Source organism: Chiloscyllium plagiosum, chromosome 16 (assembly GCF_004010195.1).
Source record: "Chiloscyllium plagiosum isolate BGI_BamShark_2017 chromosome 16, ASM401019v2, whole genome shotgun sequence".
NCBI classification, from domain to species: domain Eukaryota; kingdom Metazoa; phylum Chordata; class Chondrichthyes; order Orectolobiformes; family Hemiscylliidae; genus Chiloscyllium; species Chiloscyllium plagiosum.
The window spans coordinates 20,939,829-20,963,316 of NC_057725.1; the positions used below are offsets into that span (position 1 = coordinate 20,939,829).

Genomic DNA, 23,488 nt, shown 5'->3' on the forward strand with positions numbered 1-23,488 from the left:
TGATTAAGAGACATATCTGTCACCAACTGCTGAGGGAAAAATAAACTAGCTTTCTCAAAGCTTAAGATGGATTTTACAACAGAGAAGACAGAGGTTGGGCCTTTGCAGAGATCTAATAACTGACCAAATATTCACACTCCCAAAGTGTTTGGCTACCGGAGAACCAGATAGCTGTTGGCAGGAATAAAAGTCTTTCATCACTGATAATTGGGTCACTCGGCCTGATCTAGTACTAGTTGCCAGCCAAAGCTCCTTTTATACACCACCTGCCAGGTCCAACTTAACTGTCACTTGGCTTCCACTAGTACTTTAACAAGTGGCTATGTCAACAGCATTTCCACAAAGTAACAGCTAACTTGCTTTTAAAAAGCTTAGTAATGTGTGACTTTTCAAACCATACTTTTCCTACTTCAGTCCACAATCAGATATGTAGAAAAGTTAAAAGAAACCATCTTTCCCTAAAAACTCCCACAATGGGAAACATCCTTTTCACATACTAGCAACAGTCTTCAGAATCTTGTATGTTTCAAGTAAGTGATATCTTGCTCTTGTAAAATCCAAAGAATACAACCCCAGCTATTCTAACATTTCTTCCTCTAAGCTGTGCATTCCAGGTATTAGACTAATAAACTTTGTCTGAACTGCTTCCAAAGTATCTACATTCTTTCTTAAATAAGGTGACCAATACAGCAGTGCACACAATATTCCAAATATAGCCCAAAGAACTAATCATGATCTCTACTCTTGTATTTAGATCACTTCTAACAAAAGAGATACATGCTGTCAGAGTCCTAAGTCCTTGCTGGACCTACTAAGATTTACTGATTCATGAATGACACCCAAATCTTCAGATCACAGGCCCATCTGCTTCGGAGATGAGTGCCCAGATTCGAAATTAAACAAACTATAATGGTATTCAACACAAGCTGACCATGATAAATTGGGGAACGTTACTGAAAGGGATGACAGTGGATAGGCAATGCCAACCATTTCAAGGGTACATGGAGGAAATGTAACAATTGTTCATTCCTGCCAGGCACAAAAATAAAATTGGAAAGATGGCCCAACCATGGCTAGCTAGGAAAATCAGGGGCAGTATTTGATCCAAAGAAGGAATAAACAAACTGACCCAAAAAGCTAACAGACTGATGATCCAGTGCAGTTCAGTTTCAGTAAACACGGACAATGGGTTTGATTAAGAAGAGGGCAAAAAGGTTGACGGGTTCACCTGCAGGGTACACAGGTGATTGCTGAAGTTCCTTTTGATATAGAATCATAGAGATGTACAGCACAGAAATAGATCTTTCGGTCCAGCCCGTCCATGCCGACCAGATATCCCAACCCAATCTAGTCCCACCTACCAGCACCTGGCCCATATCCCTCCAAACCCTTCCTATTCACATACCCATTCAGATGCCTTTTAAATATTGCAACTGTACTAGCCTCCACCACTTCCTCTGACAGCTCATTCCATACACGCACCACCCTATTCATGAAAATGTTGCCCCTTAGGTCTCTTTTATATCTTTCCCCTCTCACCCTAAACCTATGCCCTCTAGTTCTGAAATTCCCGATGCCAGGGAAAAGACTTTGCCTATTTAGCCTATCCATGCCCCTCATGTGTTTATAAACCTCCATAAGGTCACCCCTCAGTCTCAGACACTCGAGGGAAAACAGCCCTAGTCTATTCAACCTCTCCCTATAGCTCAAAACCTCCAACCCTGGCAACATCCTTGTAAATATTTTCTGAGACCTTTCAAGTTTCACAACATCTTTCCAACAGGAAGGAGACCAGAACAGCACACAATATTCCAACAGTAGCTTAACCAATGTTCTGTACAGCCGCAACATGACCTCCCAACTCCTGTACACAATACACTGACCAATAAAGGCATGCATACCAAACGCCTTCTTCACTATCCTATCTACCTGTGACTCCACTTTGAAGGAGCTATGAACCTGCACTCCAAGGTCTGTTTGTTCAGCAACGCTAGCTAGAACCTAACGATTAATTGTATAAGTCCTGCTACAATTTGCTTTCCCAAAATGCAGCACCTCACATTTATCTAAATTAAACTCCATCTGCCACTCCTCAGTCTACAGGCCCATCTGATCAAGATCCTGTTGTAATCAGAGGTAACCTCCTTCGCTGTACACTACACCTCCAATTTTGGTGTCATCTGCAAACTTACTAGCTATACCTCATATGCCCACATCCAAATCATTTATGTAAATGATGAAAAGTAGTGGACACAGCACCGATCCTTGTGGCACTCCACTTGTCACAGGCCTCCAGTCTGAAAAACAACCTTCCACCACCACCCTCTGTCTTCTACCTTTGAGCCAGTTCTGTACCAAATGGCGAGTTCTCCCTGTATTCCATGAGATCTAACCTTGCTATCAGGCTCCCACTGGGAACCTTGTCGAAGGCTTTACTGAAGTCCATATAGATTGCATCTACCACTCTGCCCTCATCAATCCTCTTTGTTACTTCTTCAAAAAAACATGAGACATGATTTCCCACACACAAAGCCATGCTGACCATCCCTAATCAGTCCCTGCCTTTCCAAATACATGTATATCCTGTCCCTCAGGATTCCCTCCAACAACTTGCCCACCACTGACGTCAGGCTCACTGGTCTATAGTTCCCTGGCTTGTCCTTACCACCTTTCTTAAACAGTGGCACCACGTTAGCCAACCTCCAGTCTTCCTGTGACTATCGATGATACAACTATCTCAGTAAGAGGCCCAGGAATCGCTTCCCAGAGTTCTCAGGTACATCTCATCAGATCCTGGGGATTTATCCACTTATGTGCATTTCAAGATATCCAGCACTTCCTCCTCTGTGATATGGACATTTAGCAAGATGTCACCATCTATTTCCCCACATTCTACATCTTCCATGTCCTTCTCCACAGTAAATACTGATGCAAAATACTCACTTAGTATTTCCCCATCTCCTGCAGCTCCACACAAAGACCACCTTGCTGATCCTTGAGATGCCCTATTCTCTCCCTAGTTACCCTTTTGTCCTTAATATATTTGCAAAAACTCTTTGGATTCTCCTTAATTCTATTTGCCAAAGCTATCTCATGTCCACTTTTTGCCCTCCTGATTTCTCTCTTAAGTATACTCCTACTTTCTTTAGACTCGAAGGATTCAATCTATCTATCTTGCCTATATCTGACATATGCTTCCTTCATTTTCTTAACCAAACCCTCAATTTCTTTCGTCATCCAGCATTCCCTACACCTACTAGCCTTTCCTTTCACCCTAACAGGAATACACTTTCTCTGGATTCTCATTATCTCATTTCTGAAGGTTCCCATTTTCCAGCCGTCCCTTTACCTCCAAATATCTGCCCCCAATCAGCTTTTGAAAGTTCTTGCCTAATACCATCAATATTGGCCTTCCTCCAATTTCGAACTTCAACTTTTCAGTCAGGTATATCCTTTTCCATTACTATTTTAAAACTAATAGAATTATGGTCGCTGGCCCCAAAAGTGCTCCCCCACTGACACCTCAGTCACTTGCCCTGCCTTATTTCCCAAGTGGTCAAGTTTTGCACCTTCTCTAGTAGGTACATCGACATACTGAATCAGAACATTTTCTTGTACACATTGAAATTTCTCTCCATCTAAACCCTTAACACTATTACAGTCCCAGTCTTTGTTTGGAAAGTTAAAATCCCCTACCATAACCACCCTATTATACTTACAGATAACTGAAATCTCCTGACAAATTTGTTTTTCAATTTCTCTGATTATTAGTGGGATCTATAATACAATCCCAATAAGGTGATCACCCCTTTCTTATTTCTCAGTTCTACCCAAATAACTTCCCTATATGTATTTCTGGGAATATCCTCCCTCAGCACAGCTATAATGCTATCCCTTATCAAAATCGCCATTTCCCCTCCTCTCTTGCTTCCCTTTCTGTCTTTCCTGTAGCATTTGTATTCTGGAACATTAAGCTGCCAGTCTTGTCCATCCCTGAGCCATGTGACTGTAATTGCTAAGATTTCCCTGCCCCATGTTTCAAACCACGCCAGAGTTCATCTACCTTCCCTGTGAGGCCTCTTGCATTGAAATAAATGCAGTTTCATTTATCAGTCCTACCTGTTCTCTGCTTTGTCCCTGCCTGCCCTGACTGTTTGGTTCTCTTCTGTTCTCAAATGTACCATTTCTTTCCTCACTATTTCCCTGGGTCCCCCGCAACTGACTAGCTTAAATCCTCCCGAGCAGCTCGAGCAAATCTCCTTGCCAGTATATTAGTCCCCTGCCAATTTAGGTGCAATCCGTTCTTCTTTTACAGGTCACTTCTACCCCAAAAGAGTTTTCAATGATCCAAAAATGTGAATCCTTCTCCCAGACACCAGCTGCTCAGCCATGCATTCATCTGCTCCATCCTCCTATTCCTGCCCTCACTAGCTCGTAGCACCGGGAGTAACTCAGATATTACTACTAGAGGACCTCCTTTTTAAATTCCTGCCTTACTCTCTGTAATCTCTCTTCACAATCTTAACCTTTTCCCTTCCTAGGTTGTTGATTCCACTTTGTACAGTGACCTTCTGCTGGCCCCTCTCCCATTTGAGAACATTCAAAGAAAAAGTGCAGAGAAATATTGGTCCTTTAAAGTCAGAAACAGGGGTAGTTATAATGGGGAGCAAAGAGAAGCAAACCAATTAAATATGAATTTTGGTTCTGTTTTCACAAAGGAGGTCACAAATAATGTCCCTGAAGTTTTGAAAATGACAGGATATCATGAGAGGAATGCACTGAAGCAAACGGTGTTGGGGAAATTGATGGGATTAAAAGGCTGATAAATGCCCAAGACCCAATAATCTACACCACAGAATACTTGATGAAGTGGTCCTGGAAACAGTAGGATACAGAAGTGGTCATCTTTCAAGATTCTGGAAGACCCAGCAACAGTTCCTCTGAATTAGAGAGTAGGAAGCTAATTTAACCTCACGATTTAAAAGAGGAGGGAAATAAAGTTATAGACTGGTTAAGGAGTGGAAAAAATACTGGAGTCCATTATAAAAGATTTGATAGCAGAACACTTCACAAACAGTAAAAGGACTGGAGAGATGAGTATAGATCTATGAAAAGTAAAGACATATTTGACAAAACTTCCAGACGTTTTGAAGAGGTTAACGAATAGGGTCAATACAAAGGAACCATTAGAGTCAGAGATGTACAGCATGGAAACAGACCCTCTGGTACAACTCGCCCATGCCAAATAGATATCCTAAACTCAGGGTTTGGCCCACATTCAGCTAAACCATTCCTCTTCATACACACATCTAGATACCTTTTAAAAGATGTAATTGTACCAGCCTCCATCACTTCCTCTGGTAGCTCATTCCATACATGTACCACCCTCTGCTTGAAAAGGTTGCCCCTTAGGTCCCTTTTAAACTTTTCCCATCTCACCCTGAACCCACGTCCTCTAGTTCTGGACCCCCCCCAACCCCAGGGAAAAGACCTCATCTATTTAGCTTACCCATGCCCCTCATGATTTTAAATACTTCTATAAAGGTCACCTGTCAGCCCCCAAAGCACCAAAGAAAATAGCCTATTCAGCCACTGCCTATGGCTCACGACATAGTTTACTTGATCTTTCCGAAGGCTCTCAAAAAAGTCTCCTTTATGAGATTGGCCTGTAAACTTTAAGTAAAAGCAATGAGGGGCATTGTATTGATGTGGATAGAGAATTGGTTCACAGGCAGGAAGAACAGAAATGAACCAGCCTTTGAGTGGCAGTAACCAGTGGGTTACCACAGAGGCCAGTGCTTGAACCCCAGTTACTTAGAATAAACATTAATTATTTATTGAAGTGAAATAAATGCAATATTTCCAAGTTTGCAGCTAATATAAAACTAGATGGGATGGTAAGCTGAGGAGCACAGAAAAACGCTGATTTGGACAAGTTTTGACTAACATGGAAGATGCATTGCAGGTGAAATATCATGTGGATGAATGCAAAGTTTTCCGTTTAGCTCAGTAAAACAAAGGCAGATTATAATTAAAAGCAATAATCAGGTACGAGACCTGGGTGTCTTGTGCACCAGTTGTTGAAACTAAATATGCAGGGGCAATGGGAGCTGAAGCAAGTCAATGCTATGTTGGCTTTCATAGGGCCTTGCAAAATAACAACTAAGTATTGTGTGCACTTGTGGTTTATTTACCACACAAAGGGTGGTCTGGAATGCGAGTGCAACTGACGTTCATCAGGCTGATTACTTGGATAGCACAACTGACATATTGAGAGACTGGATCAGTGAGGGCTCGATTCACAGGACTTTACAACAATTGGGGGGGGTGTCATTGAAACATGTAGAATTCTAACAAGACGAGACAGGACAGGGTAAATGTAGAAATGATCCTCCCAATGATCAGACAGTCCAGAACTCGTGGTCTCAGACTAACAATACGGATCGGCCATTTAGAACTGGGAGATGAGGAAAAATTCCTCGTGCAAAAAGTGGCAAGCCTATGGAATTCTGTACCAAAGAATGCAGTTGAAGAGCTAGATATACTTCTTAGAACTAAAGGGAGCAAAGGGATGGGAGTAATACAGAAATTGCAAGGCTGGGGCAAATAGCTTACTTCTGCTCCTATTTTATGTGTTTTTCGCCCTGTGTCTTTCAGAGCTCTGCCATCTCTCACTGTTTAGATCATTTTGTTTTTATTCCCCCTGTCAAAATGAATGTCACATTGGCCTGCATATCTTCAATTGCCACATCATTGCCCACTCAGTTATTTGTTTGTAGTTTTCTCATGCCCTCTTCATAACTTAGTTTCTGACTCATCTTTGCTTCAACATTACATTTAGCAACCACTCCTCAGATAGTTCATTCAAAACAGTTTTTTAAAACATAAATTGAGAAAGGTTGAGGCTCTAACACTGATTCCATTGGCACTACCTTCTAAACTAGTAACATCAACCACAGAGAACAGACACCATCACTGCAAACATCCCTTGCAATTCACATGCTATCTTTAATTAGAATTGCATTTCTGTTCCTCAATTGTATGGTGGGATGGAGAGTGGATCTATTCCTTCAAAAACAATTGCATGAGTATTTGACTGGTACACACACCAATAAAAGCCCTCCGCCTCAGAGGGGAGTGTGTGTAGTTCCCATATTTATGTGTTTTTTTAAGTTAAAAATCCAGAAATCACTTACCAACTGGTCTTGGTTAAGGACTTCCCCTCGATCAAGCCTTTCTTGGTAGTCATCCAGCTTACCCTTAAACAAAAGGGAAATTTCTGATTAAAAATTGCTGAACACAACAGCTGTAACAAATGCACACAAAGTGCCAACTCTAAAATCGAATAACAAGACAACACAAGATTCAAAATCACCCACTCAGCACATTGTCATTTCCATTTTACATCCCATGTTTCTTGGTTTCAAAGATGCATAATTCAGATTCTGCAAAACTTGCCTAAACATATCACTTCCATGGAGTTTCATGCTCCAACTTGATCATGGCAAAATACAACGCTAATATAATCCACAAACACAGCAGGGTACTACAATTATAAAAAACACTATTAACTGTATTCATGCCTTATGAAAATAGAAGTGGCATCATCTGCTCTGTATAACTGCAATGCTTTCGTTCATCTGCTGTAAAAGCTTTTAACAGTTAAAAAGTTACTTTTTTCCAGTCTTAACCAAATGCTCTGTTTTGTCTGTATTAAAACTAAATGACACAAATGTTTTTGGATTAACAATTGCATTGCACATTTACTGTGGGGGTAGGGGGTAGAGAGAAGAGAAAAACCTACAAATAAATGTGAAACGAAATAGGAGACAAGGTGAAAGCACATTTGAACAGATTTAGCATTTTCTCATGCATTGTTGACACTTAAATTTGTGATCAAATCTTCACACAAAGACAAGCAAATACTTAGCCCAAATTCAAATGAAACTGCCTAACTTCATTACTTTATGCTGATATTTCTTGCCCTGTCGAAAGCATAATACCCACCCAGTGGGTGAAATGCAGCCGGGACACAATTAAACTTGAGTGTAGACCCATCTGAAATTACATCCAGCACAGGCAAGTATCCCCCACGTGATAAAAGCCAAGCAGTAGCAGTTTCTTTAGAGGCACTGAGGTCCTCCTCAGCAGATACTTTCACTACATGTCCAGAAGCAAAGGCTGCCACAAAATGTAAAGCACAAGTACCAATTGCCTCAGCTTTGCAATCCGAATGCTAAAATCACATAGCTACTTAAATGTATTTTCACAATTCTTTCAAATTCCCCTCAAATCTTTCAATAAATCAAATTTTACAAATCATTCCAAAATATTGGATCCACCTTCAGACCAAGATTTTAAAAAAGATATCTCAGAATTAGTGACCAAAGGAGAAGAGAAATGAAGAATGGGGTGACCTTATAGAGGTTTACAAAATTATGAGGGGCATGGATAGGATAAATAGACAAAGTCTTTTCCCTGGGATCGGGGAGTCCAGAACTCGAGGGCATAGGTTTACGGTGAGAAGGGAAAGATATAAAAGAGACATAAGGGGCAACTTTTTCATGCAGAGGTTGGTAAGTGAGCTGCCAGAGGATGTGGTGGAGGCTGGTACAATTACAACATTTAAGAGGCATTTGGATGGATATATGAATAGGAAGGGGTTGGAGGGATATGGGCCGGGTGCTGGTAGGTGGGACTAGATTGGATTGGGATATCTGGTCGGCATGAAGGGGTTGGACCGAAGGGTCTGTTTCCATGCTGTACATCTCTATGACGAAGAAAAAAGGGTGGGTTCGAGAAATTCAGGAGATTGAAAGGTCCTGACGTAAGTGTTGGAGGAAATGACTTCTGCGATGCTGAACGCATAGACAGACATCTTTCAAAATTCTATACATTCTGGACTGGCAGTGCCTACTGCGAAGTTACAAATATCACACCCCAATTTAACAGGTTAAGGAGAAAGAAAGCAGGGAATTTATACATGAGATGGGGTGGTGTTGCTACAATGTGTAAAGAAGAACATAAGTGGATGCTGTAACTGACTGAGCATAATCAGCATTGACTTGTGAACAAGAAAGCTGATGTAAATAAACCTATTCAGAGTTCAGTGAGGATATGACTAGGGCTGTTGGAGGACATAGCATTCTTGAAGTTTCAAAAGACTGGATAAAATAGATTGGCAAGGAGAAATTAAAGCACACAAACTGGACTGCAGAACAGCAGTGAGTATCTTAAAAAAGAGATTAACAGATTTCTCTATGCCAGTAACAGATAGGGAATCGGTGTGTGTGCACGTGCGTGCGTGTGCATGGGGGGGGGGGGGGAGAAGAGAGAGAAGAAGTGTTTGAATGTGAATGCTCACCCATGATTGTACTGAATGGCAGAGCAAGCTCAATGGACTGAATTGCCTACTCCTGTTGGTGTTCCAAATACACTTAGCCTTATATAGAAATCCTATGGATAATGAGACTAGATTAGATTCACTATAGTGTGCAAACAGGTCCTTTGGCCCAACAAGTCCACACTGACCATCTGAAGAGTAACACACCCCCAACTAATGCACTCAACAACTGTGGACAATGTAGCATGGCCAATTCACCTGACCTACACATCTTTGGAATGTGGGAGGAAACCAGAGTACCTGGAGGAAACCCACATGGAGAATGTCTCTGTGGAGTTTGCACAGTTGCCCAGGCTGGAATCGAACCTGGGACCCTGGCACTGAGCCACCGTGCTGCCGGATACAAGCAGCTAAATTAAAACTTACTGATATTCTGCTCAAAGTTTGACAACAACTGCTGACCAGTATGAAGTTTGGAGTGTGGAGCAAGTCAGCATCATTGTTAAGCCAACTCAGGCAACAGACCTGCATTAGAATGGTGGAAGTGGCTGAAGATACAAACCAGCAACAAAGAACCACTTCAATCTTTTTCTCTACGCGTCAGAGTCAAAGTGTGACATCAGAGGAAAACAGCTAAGTGAGTTGTGGCTATTTCTTCCACATCTTATTGGATTTTTATTAAGATTCGGATTAGATTAGATTCCCTACAGTGTGGAAACAGGCCCTTTGGCCCAACCAGTCCACACCGACCCTCCAAAGAGCAACTCTCCCAGACCCATTTCCCTTTGACTAATGCACCTAACACTACAGGCAATTTAGCTTGGCCGATTCACCTGACCTGCACATCTTTGGACTGTGGGAGCAAATTGGAGCACCTGGAGGAAACCCACGCAGACACGGGGAGAAATGACTAAGTGACTAAAATCAGGAGACATTATTACAGTTAAAGAAAAAAAATTATGGAACTTACTTAAAATATTTAGCAGCAGAACTAATTACAACACGATAGCAATGGCAGGGCAGGCAATGTGTTGCAGTTGACGTATTGGCCTGTAGTCATGGTTCAGAGTGTTTGACTAAAGTGAGGCAACCAATGTGATGGTTCAACAGTCGAGGATTTATTTCCAGGTTGGAGGGCACATCAGTTAACTCAGCAAAGCGGGCTGCCATTTGAGCTGGGGGAGGAAAAGAAAGAAATGGGGTGGTAATTGGTGATACCATAGCAAGGGGGATAGAGCATCTTCTCTGTAACAAAGGCAGTGTCTTGTGGGCTGTGCTCCCAAATGTGCCGAGATGTACAACATTTGTTATGGTTCTCGACAAGAACTTCGAATGGGAAAGGAAGGACCCAGTTATTGTGGTTCACTTGGATACCAATGACAGATGTAGAATGAGGAATAAGATTCTGAGGTATTTCAAGTAGCTCAGAGGTATGTTAAAAAGCAGAACCACAAAAGTAATCATCTTAGAACTACTAAGTAAGACACAAGTTGACAGCACAAAACGAAAAATTAACACAACCTGATAGCTACTAGCGTGATTATGTGTTTTATACTGTTTCTCTTGCAGAGGCATGCTGACAGTGGTGCGAAAATGTCTCTTTCAGACATTCAGCTTTTGGACAGCTTTCAAGCAAGTTAAGATTTCTGCTAGTTGCTGGAGGTAAAAGCTCCAGGTTACCTGCTGCAACAGTGGAGTCTTCCTTTTTTAAAAAAGACAGATTGCTTCTTTTAGCTTCCTTTCTACTGGACTGGAGAGTGACGGGTGTTTTGATTAGTGCTTAGTTATGGACCAATCTAATCGTACCTTGAGCGCAAAACCAGCTGGGGGATGGGGTTCTTGGTCCGACTATTACAGATAAGGCAACAGAGGAACCAGGACTGGAAACACAATATATAGTACAAGAGAGGGTAGCATTGTGAACAATGGAAAACTTCAGTGCAGTGGTAAATTGGAATATTGGTGCAATTCTCTGTTTCCTCTTGAAGGAGTGTCTCGGAGCAGAGGGGATAATCTCAGACTAAGAAGTCACCCTGTTAAGACAGAGGAGGAGGATTTTCCTTCCCTCTAAGAGGGTGGCGATTCAGTGGACTTCTTTACACCATAGGGTTGTGTCAAATGGAACATGAGATGTCTATTGCAGCCTTTCATCGACTTAATCAGTTAGGGGATAAATCAGGGATGTGGAGTTGAGGAATATCGGTTCTGCAGCATCTCAGTGAATGGCAAAGCAGACTCAATAGCCCAAATATCCTACTTTTGCTCTTATGGTTACAGTCAATTTTATGATGATGATGAGGAATCAGTTTGGGTGAAAATAAAAGACAGCAACAGAAGGAAGTCATAGCAGAAGCAGTCTTCCTGTTCCCAAAAGAAATGCCTTACTATTAGACAAAGCATCAGTAAATAATAGAGGCATGCAAAAAAAAAAGGAAAATTGTCAGTGTTTTTCAACTGCATATTGACTGGGCAAATCAGATGTGCTAGGTTAACACAGTAGTAGTAGCCGTGGACTGCTTCAGCAACTGTTTCTTTTGAGCGTTATAATGCAGAACCTCTCTGGGAACAGTCTATGTTTGATCTAGCAACATGCATTACATAATGTGTAATGAGGTAGAATTACTAACATGTCTTTTAGATAAGGATCGTCGAAGAGAGCAATTGCAACATGGCAGAATTTCAAATTCTGTTGGAGGGAGGGCAACTCAGTTCTCAAACAGGTATCTATCACTTTACTGAAGATAATTGAAGACACATGAAGAAAGACTGCCCATTGTAGCTGGGATAAATCGATTAAGGGGAAGGTTAGTATATGTGCAGTTGCAGACATTTAACCAGACATTTCATTACACTCAGCTAAAAAAGGTTTCGATGGGAAGATGGTCATGAAGATCAGCCAAACAGGCAGCATACAAAGTGGTAAAAACCAAACGGTAAGCCAGAGGACTGGGAATCCTTTTTCTCTGCGAAAGAGAAACAAAGCAAGCAGGAACACTAGTGAAAGTCTTAAATTCTCTGCCTGCAAGAGTTGTGGACATGATGTCGTATTTTCGACAACAGATAGATACATTTGAGAAATATCAGGAGGTTGAGACTGATGATGGATTGGAACGAAGGAAAAGTTGAGGCCTGAGCAGATCAGCCATAATCTTCTGAATGGTATGGTAAGCTTAAGGGCTTGAATGGTCTACCCCTGTACGTCTTTCTTATCTTTTGTCAGTACAAAAGTTATTCACACCATTTAAAATGATCACATAAACAGTGAATGTCAACAGATTCTAAGTTTAAAAAAAAAGCTTGAAGCTAAAATAACAGTTATATTTGTTTCTGATGAAGATCAACACTGTTTCAATTATGGATAGTATTCTCTAAACATAGTTCACATGCAATAATGAGACTCGCCATAACAATTTCAGTTCAAATCTCAAAGCTCGATGGCAAAAGCCAGAGTCAAAGCGAGATGTGAGGAGACGTGGCATTGTGACATCCACGGCTCAGATTTGACTAAGCGAGGAAGAGAGAACAATCACTTTTCTGAGCAAGTGAAATAAAAAACTGTCAGGTGGATCCATTTAAAACCAAGCACTCTCTGCTGCTTCTTTTACATAAGTTCTGGGACGATACAGCGTGCAAAACAAAGCTCGCACTCTTGATCCTTCCCAGTTCCAAAGTAGTGCATTTAGTGCTGAAGATATTAACTCTCAAAAAGCAAATCGAACGTGCATTCACTAAAGCAGCACTTTCAATTACGAAGTCTCCTCCCTTTATGAAATGCAAGAGAAAGCAATGACAAGTCACAGAAGTTTTACTGAGGTATCCTTTTACACGTGTCCATAGATTTTCTGTTCATCCAAGAGATCGTGGGAGCAGATGAAACACAGACAAGAGAAAGAAGTTGACACAAGTAGTGTTACTACCTGCCACTAGAAAAATAACTTGGTTTGGTTAAGTAGAGAAACTGCACATTGCATTTGTCGCATGATTTAAGGAAATCTGTTCGAATAGAACATCTGTTTCATTAATGGCCCATGTGAAAGTAATCTGACTTGTCTGGTCTCCATGTCAACTCCTGACCAAAGTAATGTGACTGACTCTTAACTGCCCTCAAATAGCCTTTCAAGACATTCACTTGAAGGGCAAGTAGGAGTGAGGCACAATTGCTGACCAGCAATGGCTGCATTCTGTGAGAAAAGTGACAAAGTATACAAAAAAATTGAAATGGAGGTTCGACTCATTATCTAGAAAGATTTAACACAAAAAAGCTTGTTAGAAACAAAAGTGTTCAATGCCTTACTGCAAACAGATGATTCACAATGCATTTAATCCTAGTTTCAATTTATTGCCTACGCTTTTTTTTTTAAATTTAGTTTGTCAGCAGTCATAAGCAAAGTTCACAGTTCAGTGCCTCCCAAGTCCAGTGTGCATTCAATACTATTTGAACAACTTATTAAGTCGAGCCTCAATTTTGATTTGCTCAGCTCGCAACAAAAATAGCCATAAACATACAAACTCCAGCCAGAATTTGTCAAATACATAACTCGAATAATTGTGCTTACTGTTACTCACAGATATAGTAACATAGGTGAGGAACAGATGCACGCTTGAATAAATATCCAAAGGTTGCTGTCTGAGTTGCACTACTCCACTGTTGCCATCCCAAAGTCAGTAATGTGACGTCCATCTCAATGCTGAGATGCATTGAATGTCAAGGTGTTTCTAGATTTGTTGAGTAAATCCAACAGGTAGTTATTTAAGTACACTTTTAAATGTGAATTATGACAGAATTGCTCTGACACTGAAAATGAGTTACAAATATGGACCCTCATTCCTTCAGAAATTGTGGTCTAATCCCATGCTTTTTCACCAAGAGTGACAGTCTGTGTAGTTTTGGTTTGCACTGCAGCTTTGCAAACTGTCCCATCAGCATGCGAGTGAGTGACATGTAAACAGTGTTATCAGTATGCTGACTGGCTCACTTTTCACAAATAAGCAATATCAGTTTCTTTCAAGCTTTTCCAGTTCAACCACAACTGAGATCAATTGATTCAAGCCAGATTATTTTGCCATGTTTCAATCCATGTTAACTGAAAGGGGTGCCCTCTCTTTTGCTGCTGATTTCATGAAATATGCCAAGAGTGCTAGTTAAAAATAAAGAAAAGAACGTGGCCATTAAAATACTGTTCGTAGCATTGTTACCACTGATTATACATTCAATCCTCATTGTCTACTGATTTGCTGTCTGAAGGTACTCAAGAAATCAGCCCCAGACCTGACTTTTTTTTCTTCTCACTGACTCATGGTACATTCAAGAATTGCAGACGAGTAGCAGCAGAATGTCCATAGGTCAATACCTCATGGATAAGGATTTAGTGAGGTGAGCACACTGGTATTACAATAACTTGGCTGCAACAGAATTCATGTAAATGTAAGCACATTAAAACTAGCAGCTCACAAAAAGATGCTGAGGACTCAATCAAATCAATTACAAAAGTGTTGTCACTGACATTAATTTTACTGCATTTTCCCCAACATATTTCGAAATGCATTTCAATTTCGTATGCTTCAAAAACAGTGGCAGTAATCCTGGAATTGTTGAAATTGGATAACTCTCAATCATAGGCATGAACAGCCTCAATATTCCTTTTGGAGCACCAATGGTGTCAACCTCACAAATGATGTGAAATTGGTAAATTTCTAAGAACATCACAACTAACACTCCAACTCCATTTTGACCGTATCATGCAAAGCCAAACAGGAACAGACAAAGGAGTCAACATGCAACTGTCCAGGCTTCCAAAAAAAAAGCAGGTTCAGACATTGTCATATTAGACTTGAAACGATGGCTGATGCGCTCTTCACAGGTAAAACCAGGCCTGCTGACTTCCTCCAGCACTTGGTTTATATCTCAGATTGCCAACATCCACCACACTGCATTTATTTCAGTTAATTTAATCTTTTGATATCCAGTTTTAAATGGTAAACAGATAAAAGTAGCAGACAAAACAGATAAATAGCGCAGTTGCACTTTTTTTGTGGTGCAAAAGGCTTTCTCCTAAACAGCCAGCATATTCAGTATATTAAGTACTGTCATTGTGATTCATTTCGGTGATGGAAAGTTACCTGCATGGTCAGTTGCATAATTTAAATGTGGATGGTGTAAACAACCATAGCTTGAATTGATTATGTATTTTAGTGTCTTAATATTTCAAGAAAAACACCAAATGTATGATTCTTTGTGCCTCACCATATTGTTTTGCTGCATGACATTGTGGGTAGAGTTGAGGTGGGGCAGTTGGTGTTAGCATTAGTGAGAAAATTCAAACATAAAAGAGACACCAAACAAAATAATGCATCTTTTCTCTACTTGAATGGAATGTCAATGTTGCGAGGGAGGCCAGAACTTGTTACACATAAACCCAGTGGCTCACTCAGTGATTTCATAGGGCTGTTTATGAGGGCAAGCAGATTTTATTTCGAGCTTACTAATAAACTAGTTTTCTCTAAACAACAAAATAGTTTCATAGTCACCAACAGAAGCGTAATTATGATCGGCAGGTCAAGAATCCCAAACATGTTTGGCAACTGTTTTAAATACAACCTAAAACTCTGGAAGTGATGTTCCACCAGCTATTTGGTGAAATGTGAATTCTTATGCCCTGGCCTCTAGATTCTCAGCCCAAAACACTACTATCTCTCCTTAAATAGACAAGAGTTTGGCCTTGATGTAATATTTTATTTTGTACATTTCCATTTCTTCGCACAGAAATTCAAAGGCTCCATTCTAGCTACAAAGTGGCTCATGGAGAAAATACTGTGTCTGACTAACATTTTAGCCCATTAGGTAAATGACCTAATCATGAACAACATTTGTCAAAAGGTTTCTTAAAAACAAAAGGTTGTACAGAGAAGCAATTTAAAAGTTAAGTACAGGTACACAATCCTTTATCTGAAATTCCAAAATCTGAAATTGTTTTCATGGGGTGCACAGCATCATTTAACTACACGCCCCAACCAAACCCTGTCACTCAGATGTGACGTGGCTGTGTGGTTGAGTACTGGCAGGCTTCAACTGTGCCTCAGTGCTCGTACTATTGATACTCTCCTCTGCTGTGAGGCAACTTTTTTTTAATTTCCCTGTGAAAATGTATTTATTACGAATTCCGAAAAGTTCCAAATTCCGAAAAACAATTGGCCCCAAGGATTTTGGATAAAGGATTGCGTACCTGTAGTACCCTAGAAAGCTGTGGGAAACAATTGCTGGGCCCCTTGCTGAAGTGTTTATATCATGCATGAGGTGCCTCAGCTCTAGAGATTCTACCATGCCTAGAAACATGGCATTCCAACCGGAACTCTATCAACAAACACATTGACTTGAACCCCATTTACCACCCTGAGAAAAAGAACTGGAAATAACATCACCAGAAGAAATGACATCACAACCCAAGGATATCTGAACACATAAATAGAAAGCCTGTCATTAACACCAATGCTTCACCAGAGGCTCACTGATGTTATCTAGTATGGTGACAAAACTAACCTTCCAATTCAGTGAACAAACTTACCTAAGGGTAGCTAACATCATGACACTATTTAAGAAAGGTGGTAAGGAAAAGCCAGGGAACTATAGAACAGTGAGCCTGACATCGATGGTGGGCAACTTGCTGGAGGGAATCCTGAGGGGCAGAAAATATATGTATTTGGAAAGGCAAAGACTGATTGGGGTAGTCATCATGGCTTTGTGCATGGGAAATCATGTCTCATTAATTTGATTGACTTTTTTTGAAGAAGTAACAAAAAGAATTGATGAGGGGAGAGCGATGGACATGATCTACACAGACCCCACTCAAGTATTTGACAAGGTTCCTCCTGGTAGACTAGTTAGCAAAGTTACATCACATGGTGAGAACTGGCCAATTGCATACCGAACCGGCTTGAAGGTCGAAGACAGAGGGTGATGGGGGAAGGCTGCTTTTCAGACTGGAGGCCTGTGACCAGTGGTGTGCCACAAAGATCTGTGCTTGGTCCACTGCTTTTATATAAATCATGAAAAGATTTGGATGTGAACGAAGGTAGTACAGTCAGTACATTTGCAGATGGCACCTCAGGTCACCTCAGATTACAATGGGATCTTAATCAGATTGGCCAATGGGCTGAAAAAATGGCAGAGTTTAATGTGAGGTGCTACATTTTGGAAAGGCAAATCAAGGTAGGACGTATACCCTTAATGTTAAAGGTACTGGGGAGTGTTTCTGAACAAAGATCTTTGAGTGCAGGTTCATAGTTCCTTGAAAGTAGAGTCGCAGCGAGATAGGGTATGAAGGCAGCATGGCATGTTTTCCTTTAGTGATAAGAGCACCAAGTATAGGAGTTGGGAGGTCATGTTGCGGCTGTAGGGACCACTCATTAGGCCACTATTGGAATACTATGTACAATTCTGGTCTCCCTCCTATCGAAAGGAAAGTAAAGTAGGAAACTTCAAAGGGTTCCGAAAAGATTTACAAGAATGTTGCCAGGAATGGAGGGTTTGAGCTATTGGAAAAGGATGAATAGACTGGGACGGTTTTCCCTGGAGCAGAGACTGAGATGTGACCTGATAGAGGTTTATATGGTAATGAGGAGCACGGATAGGGTAAATAGACAAGGTATTTTCCCTAGGTTAGGGGAGTCGAGGACTAGAGGGAATAGATTTTGGGTGAGGTGGGAAAAAATTTAAAAGGGACCTAAAGGGGCAACTTTTTCACGCAGCATGGAATGAGCTGCCAAAAGAAGTGGAGGAGGGCGGTATAATTACAACATTTGAAAGGCATCTCAATAGATTATTGAATATCAAGGATTTAAGAGGGATATGGGCCAAGTGCTGGCAAATGGCAGTAGATGAGGTCAAGATATCTGGTCGGCGTGGACAAGTTGGACTGAAGGTTATTTTCATGCTGTACCTCTTATGACTATTTAATGGTCAGGATTTCTTAACTGCACTCTGGCAGTGGGCTTGTGAAATTGAGGAGGCTCCCTTTGATGCCTGTCTTCAAAACCTCAAATTCTTTCCAACTGAAACAAGCTCCAGCATGTCTTATTGCAGATATACAGAGAAGTTTATTATATTTCTCGATAGCAAGTTACGTATTTTAATAGGCAATTCTTGCGTCAAGTGAATTAGATCTGTTGTGATCCTTGAGACATGTTTTGGTTATTTAAAACAGTACACTTTTGTAGAAATGCATCCACACACGTGACTTTGTTACTCAGAATTCAACTTCAGTTTAAAACTTGGAACAGCTGGCACCTCAAAGGTATTCCACCCTTCATGTCTGATCTTAAACACCATTTTTTTTTGTTTATTCACATATAGGATTTGGACATCAGTAGCTTCATGTCCATCCTTAGCTACCCTAGCGAAGGTGGTGTCAAGCTGTCCTGTTGAATGGCTGAAATCCATTTGTGTACGAACATCCACAATGCCATTATTGAGACCTCCAGGATTTTAACCGAGTGACACTGAAGGAAGGGTGACATGATTCCAAGTCAGCATATAGAATAATTTGGAATGAAACTTGCAGGTGGTAGCACTCCTATGTATTGCCTGCCCTTGCCCTTCTAGATGATAATGTTTGGAAGGTGCTGTCTTCAGAGACTTGAGTTTTTGCATCTTGTAGGTAATACTCACTGACTGTTGGAGGAGACTACTTGGAATATTTGTGGATGTGTGCCCATGAACTGCTTTGGTCTGGTCAATATCAAGCTTCTTGGGTATCATTGGAACTACACTAATCCAGCCAAGTGGGAATTAATTCATGATATTCTTGACTTGGGTCTTATCAACGAAGGCTAGAAGAAGATTGGACGTGCGCTACTAGCCTTTGACCTGCTCTTATAGTCACTGTATTTATATGGCTACACCAGTTCAGTTTATCTTCAATGGCAAACTTCAGAATGTTGACAGTGAGGGGAAATTCAGCGGCGAGAATGCTATTCGATGCCTAGGGTTATATTCTATGTTGTTGGAAATGGTCATTGGCTGACACTCCAGTGTGCCAATGTCTACCTATGTCTACCTCAGCAATCTAAACATTTTTGCTGAGTCAGTACAAACCAATTTCCTCCTCTATTTAACCCGACCTAACATCAAGAGATTGAGACTCGAATTATAAATTTCCATTCACCATTACACAAAACGATCCTGGCTATGTTTCTTGAATGGAACAGCATTTGTTTACTTTCCTTGTTTCAGGCCATTTAAAAAAATTCAAAATTGCCCATTAACAATTGAAAACTGTCCCAGCCCTTTCTTCAATATACATTTAATGCAAAAAAATACAAACTGCTATGTGCTTGAATAAAGCATAACTTGAGACAACGATCATCCACTGATGACTTCACAACTAAGTTCAGATATTTTAGTTAATTTAAACGCAGGTTAAAAGAACTTTACAGCAGGAACTGCTGAAGTACAGGGTCTCTTTCCTGTATTGTATTTACACGAATAACTGAATTGGGGCGGAGGGCGAAGAGAAGGCTGATATATCCCTTCCAGATCACCAACTCGAGATGGAAATGGGGTAATTATTGTTCCAAGGGTTGGGACTCGGGTTAGTTTTCTTTTTGTGTGAAGGCCGAAGCCTCCTGTGCTGCAGCGGGGCCTCTGCTCTCTCCTACCTTCTTCTTCTCCATGTTCCGCACTTTCTTGTCGATGACATTGAGGACCTGTCTGAGTGCTTCATTCTGCGGCTGTGTCGCCTGTCCCTGGCCGGCCTGGGCACTCACCGCTGCGGCAGCGGAGGCGACGGCGGCCGCCTCAGCTCCGGCGGCGGAAGACGATCGCGATTCGGCCGCTTTTGTGGCGGTGGCTGCGGGCATTTTCTCTCCTTCTCCTGGGGAGCGGCTCAGCTTCGTTTAAAGAAGGTGGTCGGGGGGGTGGAGTGAAGGAGGGGGGGAACCCAGCGGCAAGAAGCGAGATACAAACCGGGAGAGCAAACGGCGGCGGAAATAAAGTTGTGAGTTTGATTGAAAAGGGAAAAGGTGAAGAGACGCGGCCACTTCTCTATCCGCGCGACACCAGCAGCACCGCCGAGACTGAGGGCGGGGGCGCGCCGCGAGAGTGCGCTTTGCGCCCCCGACAAAGGACCCGGGCCTAGGCTGGCCGCACCGCGCCTGCCTGGCCGCAGCTTTCACACCTTCCACGACAAGCACATTCATAAGAGTTACGCCATTTGTCTGCTGGAAATTGGATTATTTTTTCCCGATGACTCACGAGATTCCAGAAAATCTTTCCGACGTTATTTCGGAGATTGGAAAAGGACTCTCAGCAGCAGCAAAAGTGGGAGCTCAGATTCGTTCCCTATTGACTATAGGAACATAGTTTTTTTCGTATTGTCGGCCACCTCCAACATTTATCTTTGTCTGAATAAAATACCAAAGTGTGGAGCTTTGAAACAGAATTTGGAATTGGAATCTGCCGCTATACAAACTTGTTAGAGAAAACCAAAGCACAGATAAACTTTTGGGCCTAGTTGAGGGCTTAAGATGTCCCGTTTATTCGGTCCCTCTCAGCCCCCAGACTCCCTGAACAGTGAGACATGGGCATTTCTGTTATTGATTATCTAAAAATGATAACCAGGAGAATTAAACAATATTAAAAAGATGATAATTTTTTTTAAACGTGCATGAGGGGTTTTTGACAAGTGAGTTAACACCTCGGAAAAGCTGTACATTTGGAATAATGAAACTGTTTGACGATCTTAATAAGGATATATTCAAGTAGAAAATGCTTTTAATACTGTTTAAGGGGAGGAAGATCTTAAGCCCTCAACCAGACCCAAAGCTTACTTTTGCTTTGGTTTTCTGTAACAGTTTGGAATAACAGCAGATTCCAGACACTTTTTTTGGTCTGAATAAACATACCGATTTTAGAAATGGCAACAAATCAAAAACTATGTTCTTATCGCCAAACACACACCAAACAAATTCTGGATCAGTGGTGCTGGAAGAGCACAGCAGTTCAGGCAGCATCCAAGGAGCTTCGAAATCGACGTTTCGGGCAAAAGCCCTTCATCAGGAATACAAAACCAAGTCGTCTGTACTTCAGAATGGACTACCATAAAAGGTAAAGTCACCACAGTCCCAAACTGTAAGGTTACTCTCATTAATTGGTAGTGAGTTTAACCTGAGAATCATCAGGTAAGGGGTGAAGTTGTGAAGGCTGAGAAGACTACCAATACAATTAATACAACGATCTTATTTTGCCTTCGATAAATTCAAAGGGTCCTGGATGTATCTTATCTATTGAGATTTCTTCCCCTGTCCGAAATGTTCATGGTTTAAAAGGGGATTCCAGCAGTTCAGATACCTTCTCCCATGGGCAAGAGACCCCACTGACCACCAATAAAAGTAAAAGTATTCAGAATAGCAATCCAGATGCCCAACCTAATTTTCCACGTTTAAGAGTTCAAATACCACCACAACACTTGGAAAGGTTTAATGAAGCCGACACTTGTTAAACAAAATACCCAACTCCAAGTGACCAAAACCTTTGTCCACCTTTATCCAAAATTAACAGCTGCACAGTGGCTCAGTGGTTAGCACTGCTGCCTCACGGGCCACTGTGTGTGGAGTTTGCACATTTTCCCCATGGCTGCGTGGGTTTCCTTCAGGTGCTCTCGTTTCCTCCCACAGTCTAAACATGTGCAGGTCAGGTGAACTGGCCATGCTAAATTGCCCATAGTGTTAGGTGCATTAGTCAGAGGGAAATGAAGGGGAATGGGTCTGGGTGGTTTATGCTTTGGAGGGTTGGTGTGGACTTGTCAGGCTAAATGGCCCGTTTCCACACTATAGGGAATCTAATCTACTGTCCTTACTTACTCTGGCTAACATGATTCCACATTGTGGTTTACTCATAACTACCCTTTAATGGCTGAGCAAGCTTCTCAGTTGTATCAAGTAGCTACAAAACAAAAGACCACCCAACATTTGCCTCAGCAGTAGAAACAAAAACTAGCACACAAAGTCATCATGATGAATGACTGTGCTTGTGACAAAATCTTAAGAGGTGTTCCATAGGCTAGACAAACAAAGTCTTGGAAGTCTGACTCATCAAATCATATCTACAATGTCCCAAACACTACCAAGCATTATTTCTGTACATCATCTATACCAACAGTAGGACAGCTCCCCCAGAGGTGACAAAGTGGTTTACAATAAACATTGACTTGCCCTGAGAACCGCGACTCCAAGTCACATAACACTTCATGGCTTCAGGGCAAACACAGGGAAGGGAATTTTGTGACGACCCACTGCATCCATCCTCAACTCACGCATCAGTATATGGAAGAAGCATTGATGGTGGCAAAAGCAGTTCATGTACTTTGGGTGGACAGTTTCCATGTCTATAAGAGAGGATGGCTCAGTAGCTCCACTGGTCACTCAGTAGACAAGAGACACAAGGGACAGAACTGCTAGACTAGGTCTGTTGCAGATTGGCTGCAGCCACAAGACGAGAAAACTTATTTGACCTCAGCCCCAACAATTTACCAACAAATACGTCAGTCTGTCAGAATACTATTAAAAGTGACCACCACAGGGGGTGGTGGAATCACATATCGCCTCTTTTTATGTCCAGCCTTCGTCACTGGTTGTGACACGAAACACAACAACTGGATTCTTCCTCTCCCACTGCACGGTCCTGTCCAACCCTGAGCAGATGTCCTAAAAGTGGCACAGAGCTTATTCTTCAGCCATCTGGACTCACTCTTAGCTGTGGAAAACAGTCAATTCCCCCTTAGACCACTGAAAATCACACTAGATTAAGCTGTTAACAGAAATTAACCATTTATTATAACACAATTAACTTCTAACAAATGGCAGAGAAAAGGACTCATAATCTACAACTATGCAACTTAAAGTAGATCCATTTAAAAAGCAAAATGTCCTCAACTGTTGAACTCTCAGTGAAAATCTGCAAAGTAATATCATCTTGTACAACTAGAATTACACATCATTTGATTTTTCCAAGTTGCAGACTCTCTGGATATTTCAGTGAAATAGCAATCCAACTTCTTTTTCAGGTTAAAATACTCCCAAACATCTGGCCCTTCACAACTACTTATCTGCTCCTCAACCAGAAACAGCAAGGTATTGGTTGATTTCCTTCTT

At 41.4% G+C, this 23,488-nt stretch overlaps 1 protein-coding gene across 2 annotated transcripts in view; it reads right to left on the bottom strand.

Annotated features, from left to right (window-relative positions):
• Positions 1–20,457, bottom strand: part of caprin1b (cell cycle associated protein 1b) — a 108,791-nt gene extending 88,334 nt beyond the window's left edge. The window contains exons 1-2 of one of the 2 annotated variants that reach the window (XM_043705514.1): positions 19,997–20,457; positions 7,197–7,259 (exon numbers count right to left, since the gene is read on the bottom strand). In XM_043705514.1, the coding sequence (XP_043561449.1) occupies positions 7,197–7,259; positions 19,997–20,197 (264 nt within the window). In that variant the 5' untranslated portion in view covers positions 20,198–20,457. The remainder of the gene's footprint in view (positions 1–7,196; positions 7,260–19,996) is intronic. The other variant, XM_043705513.1, reaches the window with a different exon arrangement.
• Between the last annotated feature and the right edge of the window lie 3,031 nt (positions 20,458–23,488).